Below are 13,405 nucleotides of genomic sequence, written 5' to 3' on the forward strand. Positions count from 1 at the left end.
CTGATTCAGCCTCTTCTTATAACTCAAACCCTCCATTCCCGGACAACATCCTGGTAAATTTCTTCTGTACTGTCTTCAGGTTAATAATATCTTTCCTATAAAGGGTTACCAAAACTGGGCACAGTACTTCGGAAGAGGCCTCAGCAACATCATGTATGACCTCAACATATCGTACCAACTTTGATACTCAAAAGGTCTGAGCAATGAAGGCAAGTGTGCTAAATGCCTTTGTAATCACCTGACCTACATGTGATACACACTTCGAAGAATTATGTCCCTGAGCCCTTAGGTGTGTCTGTTCTATAACACTACATTAGAGGCTGGGACTTTATATCAATGGACCATAGAAAGTTGAAGGGTAACCTTATAAATGTTTATAAAATCATGGGGTCATAGATAAGGTGAAGAATAAATGTCTTTTCCCTATGATGGAGGAGTTCGAAACTGGGGGCCATATTTTTAAGCTAAGAGAAGGATTTAAAAGGGACTTGAGGGGCAGCTTTTCACACAGATGATGATTCTTACAAGGAACGAACATCCAGAGGAAATGATAGCTGCATGTACAGTTACAACATTCAGAAGGTATCTGAACAGGTACATGAATAAGATAGGATATGAGCAAAGTGGGCAGGCAAGTGGAACTAGTTTAGTTTGGGATATTTGATCGGCATGGATGAGTTGGACTGAAAGATCAGTTCGCATGCTGTATGACTATTCTGAGAGTAAACCTTCTATTTCAGGGCTCGCGCATGTGGAAAAACATCCTTTCAGCATTTACCCTGTCAAGCCCCTTAAGAATCCCATATCTTGCAATGGTATCATCTCTCATTCTTCTTAATTCCAATCAGTAGAATTCCAACATGTTTTGCCTTTTTTTGTAAGGCAGTCTGTCCATACCAGGGATCGTCCCAGTGAACCTTCTCTGAACTGTCTCCAGTAAAATGATATCTTTCCTTAAATGAGGGTGGCACGCTCACAGCGCCAGAGACCCAGGTTCAATTCCCACCTCAGGCAACTGTCTGTGTGGAGTTTGCACATTCTCCCCGTGTCTGCTGGGTTTCCTCTGGGTGCTCCAGTTTCCTCCCACAATCCAAAAATATGCAGCTTAGGTAAATTGGCCATGCTAAATTGCCCGTAGTGTTAGGTGAAGGGGTAAATGTAGGGGAATGGGTCTGGGTAGGTTGCTCTTCGGAGGGTCGTTGTGGACTTGTTGGGCCGAAGGGCCTGTTTCCACACTATAAGTAATCTAATAAACAGGCCATTCAGCCCATCGAGTCTGCTCCGGCATTCAGTCACAGCTGATAACTTTCTCAACCCCATTTTCCTGCCTGTAACCTGTGATCCTCCTGATGGTTTAAAAGCCTGTCTATCTCACTCTGAAACATACTTCATGACCTGGCCTCCACAGCCTTCTGTGGAATGAATTTCATAGATTCACAACTCGGTTGAAGAAGTTTCTCCTTATTTCTGTTCTAAAAGATCTTCCCTTTTACTCTAAACTGTGTCCTAAGGTCCTAGTCCCTCCTACCAATGGAAACATCTTGCCAACACCCCCTCCAGAACATTTAGTATTCTGTATATTCCATTTAGATCTTCCCCCCGCCACCTTCTAAACTCTATCAAATATAGACCCAGAGTCCTCAAATATTCCTTTTCATTTCTGGAACCGTTTCTCATTAACCTCCTCTGAACATGCTCACTACATCCTTCCTGAGAAAAGGGGCCCAAAACTGCGCGCACTACTCCAAATGTGGTCTGACCAGAGCCTAATGGAGCCTCAAAAATACATCGCTGCTTTCATGTTCCAGTCTTCTTAAAATAAATGCCATCATTGTATTTGCCTTCTTAACGACTGACTGACTCAATCTGCAAGTTTACCTTGAGAGAATCCTGGACTAGAACTTCCAAGTCTCTTTACACTTCAGACTTCTGAATTTTCTCCCCATTTAGAAAGTAGTCCATGCCTCTATTCTTCCTGCCAAAGTGCATGACCTCACACTTTCCCATGTTATATTCCATTTGCCACTTCTTTGCACACTGTCCTAACTGGTCCAAATCCTCCTGCAGCCTGTCCACTTCCTCATTGCCACCTATCCCTCAACCTGTCTTTGTATCATCTGCAAACTTAATCAGAAGGCTGTCAGTTCCTTCATCTAGATCATTAATGTATAAAGTGAAAAGTTGTTGTTCCAACACTGAGCCTTGTGGAACACCACCTAAGACTGGCTGCCATCCTGAAAAGGACCCTTTTATCCCCACGCTCCGCTTTCTGCCAGACAGCCAGGTTTCTATCCATGCTAGCACCTTGCTTCCAACGCCATGGGCCCTTATCTTAGTCGGTAGCCTCTGTGCAGCACCTTGTCAAAGGCCTTCTTGAAGTCCATTTAGATAACATCCATTGTTTCTCCTTCGTCTAAACTGCACATTAGTTCCTCAAATAATTCCAGCAGACTTGCCAGGCATGACCCCACCTTGATGAAACCATGCTGACTTTGCCCTATTTTACAATACATTTTTCAGTATTCAGCAATCTTATCCTTCCTAATGAATTGTAGGATCTTACCCAAAACCAATCTGTAATTTTCTGTCTTTTGCCTTACTCCCTTTTTAAATAGGGGTGTCATGTTAGTGATTTTCCAGCCCTCTGGGACCCTCCCTGACTTTAGCGATTCCTTAAAGATCACCACTAACACCTCCACTACTCTTCAGCTATCTCCCTTAGATCCCTCGGGTATTGTCCATGTGGTCCAGGTGATTTATCCAACTTCAAGCCATTTGTTTTTTTTTGTAGCACCCTCTTCTTGGTGATGGTAACCATACTCAGCTCTGCCTCCTCACTGTCTTGAAGTTTTGGGATATGACTCCACCATGAGGACTGATGCAAAGTAATTGTTTGGTACTTCAGCCATTTCCTTGTTCTCCACCACTACCAGCATCATTTTCAGTGGCCCCAATGTCCACTTTTGCCTCTCTTTTGTCCTTTATGTTTCGAAAGAAACTCTTAGTCTTCCTTTGTATTACTGACTAGCTTACCCTCTAACTTAATTTTCTCCCCCCTCACTTCTTTTATTGTTGTCCTCTGCTGGTCTTTGTAAGCATCCCAATCCTATGGTTCCCCCTTGCCTTTTGCCACGTTATGCGCTTTCTCTTTTGTGCTCTCCCTGACTTCGCTAGTCAACCATGGTTGCCTCATCCTCCTTGTTCCGTGCTTTTTTTCCCTTGCGATGAATCTCTGCTGTGTCTCCTGAATTACTCCCTCAAACTCCTGTATTTCCTACTGGGCTCCTCTACTTGTCAGTTCTACCTAGCTCTTCCCTCATGTCTCTGTAGCTGCCTTTATTCAGCTGTAACACCATTACCTCTGATTCTATTTTCTCTCTCTCAAATTGCAGTATAAATTCAATCATATTATAATCACTGCCTCCTAAGCGTTCTTTCACTTTAAGCTCCCTAATCAAGCCTGCCTCATTGCACCACACTAAATCCAGTATTGCCTGTTCCCTAGTGGGCTCCACACAAGCTATTCCAAAAAGCGTCTAATGGCGATTAACCAAATTCGTTTTGTTGCAATCCACTATCAACCTGATTTTCTCAGTCCATCTGCATATTGAAATCCCCCATGATCACTGTAACTTTGCCTTTCCTACATATCTTTTCTATTTCCTGGTGTGTCTTGTGCCTCAGCTCCTGACTACTGGATGCCTGTCCATAGCTCCAACTACGGTTTATTTTTTTAAACCTTTTATGGTTCCTTATTTGTACACCATTTGACCCTACTTTGTTTCTTACTATTGATTTAATTTAATTTCTTACAAATAAAGCAATCCCACCTGCCTATCTTTTCAGTAGGATGTATATCCTTGTGTATTCAGCTCCCAATTCTGATTCCCTTGAGGCCACGTCTCCGTACTGCTCACCACTTCATACCTGCCAATTTTGACCTGCGCCACAAGGTCATTTGCCTTATTCCTTCTATTGCGTGCATTCAGATATAAAACCTTTAGTCCTGTATTAACTATCCCTCTTCTCATTGTCATTCATTTGCCTAACGTGCTTGAAGTTTGATTGATAACCCTTTCCGTACACTCTGTCCTATTTGTGTCTGTGCTTGAGATTTTAATAACCAGTCCTGAGTTCTGCACTCTTATCTCCTTTAATTCTGGTTTTCTAATTTCCCCTATACCTGTCTATCTGTGTGTGTCTCTCTCTCCCCCCCCCCCCCTTCCGTCTCCCCAATGTTGTACATCCCTGTCTACAGCCCTATTTTTACAATTCGCAAGAGCCCTGGTCCCAACACACTATGGGTTAAGACTTTCCCATCAGAATAGGTCCCTTCTTCCTCAATATTGGTGCCAATGTCCAGTGAATTCAAACCCATTTCTCTCACTGTTCTTTGAGCCAAGCATATACCTCTTTAATCTTATTCACCCTGTGCCAATTAGTTTATGGCTCATGTAGTAATCTGGAGGTTATTTTTTTTTTGCTTCTTCTTAATTTAGCTCCCAGCTGTTCATACTCCCTTAGCAGCACCTCGCTCGAGGCTTTACCTATGCTGTTGTTACCTACATGGACCACGACCACTGGATCTTTACCCTCCCACTCGGAGTTCCTCTGCAGCCCAAGTGAAATATCCCTAACCAGAACACTAGACAGGTAACACAACCTTCAAGACTCTCAATCCTGCTCACAGAGAGCAGTGTCTATGCCTCTAATTGTATTATCTCCAATTACAACAGCATATTTCTTCTTTTTCACCCCCCCCCCCCCACTTGAATGGCTCCCTGCACCGGGTGCTGCAATCAGTCAGCTCACCCTCCTGGCAGTCCCCATTCCCATCCACACAAGGAGCAAAACTCTTGAACCTGTTGGACAGGGACAGGGGGTGAGACTCCTGCAAGTCTACCTTCTGGATCCCTCTACCTGCCTCATTCACAGCTTCATTCCTGTCCCTGACCACTGGCTGATTTCGAGTTGGTTAGTCTTAGGGGTGTAACAGTCTCCTGAAATACAGCGTCCACATGACTCTTCCCCCTCCCTAATGTGTCACAATGTTTGAAGCTCAGACTCCAGCTCATCGACTCTGAGCCAGAGGTATTTCAACGTTTTCTGCAGACGTGGTCACTGGGAACCACAGTGGGGTCCATCAGCTCCCACTTCATGCAGAAACAACGCATCATCTGACCCTCCATCCTTATTTAATTTGTTTTAAATTTTTTTCATTTTTAACTTTTTATATTGCTGCGTATTTTGTTGATCTGAATCCAAGTTGCAACCAATAACTTAAGATTGAAAGGGGGGGGGGGGGGGGGGGGGGGGGGGGGGGGGGCGGGGGTTGGGGTTGAGGTGTGAGGGTGGATCTTGTTGATCTCAGTTTACACCGCATCATTTTCCTCCACCTACAAACTGGCCCCACCATCAGATATATACTTCCCTCCCCACCCCTATCCAGAGAGACCATTCCTTCCACGACTCCCTCATCAATCCATGTTCTGTGTAACACTGGGCAACACCTTTAAAAAAAATTTCTGCAGTTATGCCGAGCTGCTTCTTGCCAGAGTTGTGTTTTTAGTGACCTCTGGTTCTCAGTAATGTAACAGTTCTAATGTTCTTCAAGCACCTCTGACTGTCTGAATCGAGTAAAATCCTTTTGTTGAATCATAAAATCTTAAAAGGAGGCCATCCTATGCGTCAAGTTTGTGTTGGCTCTTTGTGACAGCCACTCGACTCGTCTACTCCCCTACCTTTACCCCACAGTCTTGCATATTTGTTCTCTTCAGATAATTACCATTTTCTTTTCGAAAGCCATAATTGATTCTGCCTCTACTAAACGTCCATGTTTTTCCCATGTTATCTATAGTTTTTCTGCTAATCATATTTAATCAGTTCCTCTGTTGCTTGACCCTTTTACCAATAGGGAGGGTATCTCCACCTCTACTTGGTCCAGGTCCCACATGATGAACCAAACACTACTATCAAAATGGAATTGCTTGTGCAGGATTGTGTTTCATAAGAAAATTTGACACACCTTCCTTTGTTGGAATCTTTCTAGTTTACTGTGTTCATAAGCAGATGGAGAACAAAGAGCTCAGCAATGCCTAGGGTGTGAGATGACTTTAATTATCTAGACCAGCTTGCAAATTGTTCAATGCTTAAACTGATGTTTTCTGTACAGCCTAACAACTTAATCACCATTCATGTAGCTGCCTATTTCTAACGCTGAGAACGTTGTGTTACTTAAATCCAAATATTAAAAATAATTTGCAATTCCTACTGCATTCTGTGGCAAAATAGTCAGCCATTCTGCAAAATGCCACTGAAATTGAGCAACGTAGAAAGCTCCTTCAATCTAGCTTTTCTCAGTTCTGAATGCTGTTGGTTCAGATGCTGGTGCTGTGCCTTGTGATCTCCAACGCCTGGATCTTGCACAGATTGTATACGCTCAGTCCAGAAGTTCATTTTATATATTAGTTCCACAGAGTCAGCAGCATTGCGATAGTTGTATGAAGTAAACAATAATTTGTTTTATGGTGAGTAGGCAGGGGAAACTGATTTCAAATACTTGGTGCGTGTGTGGACATCCTAGAAAGAATATGGAACTGAAGATAAGCCTATGGTTCCTGGAAGAAACCAATTGGAGCATAAGATTCTGTCATGGATTCAGTGGTACTTCCGTGGCAGGGTTTGTTTTCATTTTTGAGAGTTTTTCATGTGTACAGTATAAATATTTGTGTTTTTGTGTAATTATGTCTAAGAAGGTTTAATTATTATGGCATTGATATAATTTACATCTTGTGAACACACTTCCATGCTGTGTGAACAGTTGTGCACCAAAATAATTATTTTGAAGATGTTCTTGGAGACTTTCCTGGTCTGAAATTAGTAGTTTCATTTAGTAGGATGAGCAGATATTCTGAAAATACAGTTAAATTCTGAGCAATGGAATTGCAATATTATGTGTTCACAGGTTTCTGCGTTGGTTACCATGTACAGCCATGAGGAAGATATTGATAGTGCAATAGAGATTTTTTGCCAGGCTATCCAGTGGTACCAAGAACACCAGGTAAATATCTTTGTGTACTTAAATGTGAATATGACAGCAAAATGTTAATTACAAGATAAAGAAATAGCTCGCATCACTACCAGAATGGTATTAATTCAAGCTAAAATATATCAGGTGTACAAAATACGATTGCTAATACACAGAAAAGAGCCAGATTATTTTAAAAAAAGTTAATGCAAATTTCCCAAAACTGCCTCGTATTTTCCTTACATTCAAAGAGTAAATACTGTATCAAAAGTAGATCTTCTAACATGGCACTTTGAATTATTTTCTTTTTAAATTTAGCCAAACACTCCAGCTCATTTGTCACTAGTCAGAGAAGCAGCCAATTTTAAGTTGAAGTACGGGCGGCAGAAGGAAGCAATCAGTGATTTGGAGCAACTTTGGAGGTATGGTTTTATTATTTTCATGTTTTAGCAATTTAGATTGCAATAAAATGAGTTATTCAGGTATGAATTTTGAGTATTGATTTCAAAGCTTTTTTGTCTTATATTCATCAGAACAAACACAAAAAAGCACTTTTCACCTGCATGAGAAAAAGCTGCTGATAGGCTTTCAAGTCAGCTCTGATTGGTTGAGGCATTACCCCAGCAATCTGTTGTCCCAGGGGCAATAGATGTGAAGCTGGAAAAGCATAGCAAATCATACAGCTCCTATGTCTTATGGCCATTTAGCCTAACGAGTCTGCTTTGCCATTCGTAGATGATCTTATCTTGCTCAGCTCCACTTTCATGCCTTATCTTCATAATCCTTGATGCTCTTGCCAATTTAAAAATCTGTCTTGAAAATTCACTACACTGAGATAAAAATCCTCCTCGTCTCAGTCTTAAATAGGCAACACTTTGCTCTGAGGTTGTACTGAAACAATCAGTCTGCATCTGTGAAGTCCTGTAAGAATCTTGTATGTTTCAATAAGGTCTCTTCTCAACTCCAGTGAATACAAAGTCGAAAAGTAAGGTGCTGGAAAAGTGCAGCAAGTCGGGCAGTATCTGAGGAGCAGGAGAATCAATGTTTTGGGTATAAGCTCATCACAGGAAATGTCTGAAACATCAATTCTCTTGCTTGGATGCTGCCTGACCTGCTGCGTTTTTCCAGCGCCACATTTTTCGACTCTGATCTCCAGCATCTGCAGTCCTCACTTTCTCAATGAGTACAAACCCAACTTAGTCGGCATGTCATTGAGAAAAACCCTCCATATCGGGAATCAATGTAATGAATTTCTCTTAACTGCCTCCAATGCCAGTATATCTTTTCTCTGATGGGGGGGTGGTACTAAAACTGTTCACAGTTCTGATTTGTATGTTGTATAGTTTTAGCAAAACCGTCCGTTTTTATACTCTATCCACTTTGAAATAAAGGCCAACAGTCCATTTGCCTTCCCTATTATCAGTTAAACTTGAGGGGGGGGGGGGGGGGGGGGGGGGGATGCAGAGGAGGTTCACTGGGTAATTCCTGAGTTGAGAAGGTTGGCTTATGAGGAGACACCGAATACACTGAGACTATACTCATTGGAAATGAGAAGGATGGAGGGGTAGGGGTGGAGAAATCTTATAGAAATGTAATATTATGAAGGGAATAGACAAGATACAAGCAGATAGGCTGTTTCCACTGCTGGGTGAAAGTAGAACCAGGGGGCATTGTCTCAAAATAAGGGGGAGCAGATTTAGGATTGATTTGAGGAGGAAATTCTTCACCCAAAGGGCTATGAATCTGAGGAATTCCCTGCCCAGGGAAGCAGTTGAGGCTACCTCGTTGAATGTTCTGTTTTTCGAACAGTAAAGGAATTAAAGGTGAACAGGCAGGTCAGTGGAGCTGAGTCCATGAAATGATCAGCCAAATGATCAGGGAGGTAGTTGTCGAGAGAGGGATCCATGGTTTACTAAGGAAGTTGAGCTCTTGTCAAGAGAAAGAAGAAGGCTTAAGTGAGGATGAGGCGTGAAGGCTCAGTTAGGGGTTTGAGAGTTAAGTTAGCCAGAAAAGATCTAAAGGGTTTGATCCTTGAATGTTGGATTCTTATACAATTTTCTCTCTTTCAAGTTTGTGGTGTGACATTATCGATAACCTGAAGATTGTTTCCTCCCAATATTGATTACATTTTTGTGGACCTCAAGTCTGTGGCATGATTTCATATCAGAAATAACTCTCCTTTTCCATGTTGCATTCAGTATTAGTTGTCTGTTTAAAACAGTCCGTCCTGCAAATAACCCCTTTGTTTCAGTATATTCCTTCTGCAGGCAGTCTTAATTACCCATTTTTCATGAGGCAGCAAATTATAAAGCCATGTTATCTCTTTCCTCCCATGAAACAGCTTGTTTATGTTCTTTTGATTCCTTCTTTCCAGAGATAGTTAATCAGCATGTTACTTTTAATTCCTTTTTCACAACTTCTTATTGTCCCTTTCATTTTCAGGAAAACTATTTATTCAAGGAAGAGTTATTACTGATTCATTCAATCCATGAAGTTATTGAAGTTCTAAAGTCTGTAGTTTCACAGTATCAGTGTGAAATGGCAAGCCTTACCTGTTGCTCAAATATTTGTTGACGCTTTGCACTCCAGGGTAATTTTAGATAGATTAAACACCACTTAAGGTTGATCTTATTTGGTTCTGCAGCTTCAGAATCTTTATGAATACTGACCTGGACCGAGAGTGGAACTAGTTCTGAGCATATGTTCCACATTCACAGTAAGTGGAGCAGACTAATGATCTCCCTTTCCTTGACATGCCAGTTGAGAACTTATTTTTATTCTGAGTCACTGGGGTAGTGGGCTGACAATTACACCTGCAATTCCCAGAATCATCAGAAAAGTTAAAAGATTTTATGAAGTATGCAAAGTTTCCAATTTCAGACCCAGATGGAAAGCATGGACCAAGTTTTTGTACTTGGAGGGGAATTACAATTAATTACAAGGAATTAGACGCTAGCTATGTAGAACAAAGAGAACAAGGAAAAGAACAAAGAAAATTTACAGCTCAGGAATTATAGAATTATAAATTATCAATGTGTAACACTACTAACTAAAACTGTAATCTAATATGTGAGAGAGTTGTTTTGAATGCAGAGTTTGAAAGGGTGGGTGCTTTTTAACAAGCAAGTTATCGGACTGCCAACCAGTTTGAGATGATCTGAGAATCTTCTGCCAGGACTTTGCTTCAACTGTCTCTCTCCAGATGCTTTCACCAGTTGATTAGAGACACAAGGTGGCTGGTTCATTGATAACAGGGCTGAGTTATCACCGCTGCAGGGAAAAAAATGTTGAATGTGATTTATCAGTTGCCCAGGGTATGAGGCTAGATGCATAAGGATGTATTCCAATAACTGGAAGACTGTGTCAAACAGCATGCCCATTCACCTCTTCACAGTCACAGAATGCTGACCTTGTTCAAGTAGCCCATGCTTCCAACCATGAGGTCCAAAGTTAAATATCATTCTGTGCTTCAGTAGCAATTACTGAATAATTACGAATGTTGCTAAGAATAACTCTGAAAACCCAATTCAATATTAGAAAGTTGACACGCGCTTTCTAGAAGCTGCAAATGTTCACACACAGGAACACTAATATCTGTGGAAAACAGGAATCCATTTAGCATGACACGTGTTAAAAATATAAAAAACATTGAAAGCAGTAACTCCCTGATGCATATCATTTGGCAACATGACAGCCAATCAGATGACTTGACAACCAGTTGATGCCTTTTCTCATGTGGTGTAAATTGTAGCTAACTTTGAAATTCTGAAGTTCTTATGTTTGTTATTAATGACAGCAAGGCAAAAAGGTTCAGCGTCATGTTCTGTTTAAGCAATATTTGACTATGAATTTGTGACTTGATGTTCTTATTTTCAAATAGATGGCAAAGATCACTTTGCTGTTTTTAAATTACTGGTTGGGCTATCTTCTGAAAGTACACAAAGTAATGTGCTAACATTAAGATTCCACATAAAACAGAATATGATTTTAGAAAATGTTAAATGCTGAATTACACATGTAACAATTAGTCTACTGCACCCATTCAATTAGATCATGGACTCACCTCCATTTACTCGACTGTCCCCATAACCTTTAATTCCTTTACTGTTCAAAATCTATCTTTGCCTTAAAACATGCAACGAGGTAGATTCAGCTGTTTCACTGGGCATGGGATTCCACAGTTTCACAATCCTTTGGGAGAAGTTCCCCCTCAACTCAGTCCTGAATCTTCTCTGCCTTACAGCCATACTTTAGAATTACTGGCTTCTAGTCAATTGGGCAATGCTGCTGGAGCATATTGTCCCTTCCAGATGTAGGTTTGCTCGCTGAGCTAGAAGGTTCATTTCCAGATGTTTCATCTCCCTACTAGGTAACATCTTCAGTGGGCCTCAGGCGAAGCAGTGTACATGATTCCTGCTTTCTTTTTATATGTTTGGATTTCTTTCGGTTGGTGATGTTATTTCCTATAGTGATGTAATTTTCCTGCCCTTTTTCTCAGGGGGTGGTAGATGGGGTCTAACTCAATGTGTTTGTTGCTAGAGTTCCGGCTGGAATGCCATGCTTCTAGGAATTGTTGTGCATGTCTCTGTTTGGCTTGTCCTAAGGTGGATGTGTTGTCCCAGTCGAAGTGGTGTTCTTCCTTATCTGTATGTAAGCACACTAGTGAGAGAGGGTCATGTCGTTTTGTGGCTAGTTGATGTTCATGTATCCTGGTGGCTAGTTTTCTGCCTGTTTGTCCAATGTAGTGTTTGTTACAGTTCTTGCGTGGTAATTTGTAAATGACATTAGTTTTGCTTGTTTGTATAGCGTCTTTCAAGTTCATTAGCTGCTGTTTTAGTGTGTTGGTGGGTTTGTGGGCTAACTTGATGCCAAGGGGTCTGAGTAGTCTGGCAGTCATTTCCAAGGCGTATTTGTTGTAGGAGAGAGTGGCTTCTGGATGTGTTTTGTCTGTTTGTTTGGATTTGTTGCTCAGAAATCAGCGGACTGTGTTCATTGGGTATCCATTCTTTTTGAATAGCCGGTATAGGTGATTTTCCTCTGCTCTGCGTAGTTCCTCTGAGCTGCAGTGTGTGATGGTTTGTTGAAATAATGGTTCAATGCAGCTTCGTTTGTGGATGTTAGGATGATTGCTTCTGTAGTTCAATATTTGGTCTGTATGTGTTGTTTTCCTGTGGACGCTGGTTTGAAGTTCCCCATTGGCTATTCGCTTTACTGTGACGTCTAGGAATGGCAGTTTGTTGTTGTTTTCCCCATCTTTAGTGAATCTTAAGCCAATAAGGGTATTATTGATGGTCTTGAAGGTTTCCTCGAATTTGTTTCGTTTAGTGATGACAAAAGTATTGCCCTTTTTCGCGGACCCAAAGCTTGCATTGGATGGTTTGCAGAGCTGTTTGTTTGAGTCTCTGCATTACTGTCTCTGCTAAGAACCCTGATATCGGAGATCCCATGGGTGTTCTGTTGGTTTGTCTGTAGGTTTTGTTGTTGAAGGTGAAGTGGGTGGTAAAGCATAGGTCCAATAGCTTGATTGGACAACTGGGACAACTCATCCATCTTAAGACAAGCACGAGAATTCCTAGAAGCATGGCATTCCAACCGGAACTCTATCAACAAACACATTGAGTTAGACCCCATCTACCACTCTCTGAGAGAAAGACCAGGAAATGGCATCACAGTAGGAAATGGCATCACCAACCCAAAGAAACCTAAACATATAAATAGAAAGCAGGAATCGTGTACACTGTTTCACCTGAGGTCCATTGAAGATGTTACCTAGTAGGGTACAACATCTGGAAATGAACCTTCCAGCTCAATGAGCAAACCTACATCCTGAACCTCAACCTGAGCTACAAATCTTCTCAAAGCTCGCCATATTGTCCCTTTTTAAAGACTAGAATGACTTCTGAACAGAAACTTCATGCTTGGCCCAGAGGAGTACTTTATAAACTTGATTGAAGCTGTTGGTTTTAAAGGGATCTTCAGTTCACTGTTCATACTGTGCTGGTAGGAGGTGCATTAACTGTGAACCTTCGTTGGAAATAATGCTCAAAAATGTGTTTAATTTAAAGTATACAGTACCTTAATAGGATGCACTGCTTTCTTATATACTTCTGAACAATTTGAACACTTTTTTGCAATCCAAGTAGTTCTGCTATAACACTGTAGTTATGTTTCAGCGAAACCTTGCTTAATAGAAATAATAGGACCCATGGGGAAAATGAGGTTGGGGCAGAGCAGCAGAAAATAACACTCAGAATCGCTCAAAACTCACCCTAAAAACCTAACACAATGTATAGCACAGCCTGAATGTAGGTTTAAATTCTTTTTATCAACAAACAAAGGTAAATTTAGCACATTACATTGAAAAGATATTGTTAATGC

At 41.2% G+C, this 13,405-nt stretch overlaps 1 protein-coding gene across 1 annotated transcript in view; it reads left to right on the forward strand.

Annotated features, from left to right (window-relative positions):
• The window catches only part of srp72 (signal recognition particle 72), an 87,795-nt gene that overhangs the window by 42,967 nt on the left and 31,423 nt on the right, over positions 1-13,405 (forward strand). Inside the window, exons 13-14 of the mRNA XM_060851524.1 lie at positions 6,965-7,060; positions 7,346-7,449. Coding sequence (XP_060707507.1) covers positions 6,965-7,060; positions 7,346-7,449 — 200 coding nt within the window. The remainder of the gene's footprint in view (positions 1-6,964; positions 7,061-7,345; positions 7,450-13,405) is intronic.

The sequence above is a fragment of the Hemiscyllium ocellatum genome, chromosome 36 (genome assembly GCF_020745735.1).
Source record: "Hemiscyllium ocellatum isolate sHemOce1 chromosome 36, sHemOce1.pat.X.cur, whole genome shotgun sequence".
Taxonomy (NCBI): Eukaryota; Metazoa; Chordata; class Chondrichthyes; order Orectolobiformes; family Hemiscylliidae; genus Hemiscyllium; species Hemiscyllium ocellatum.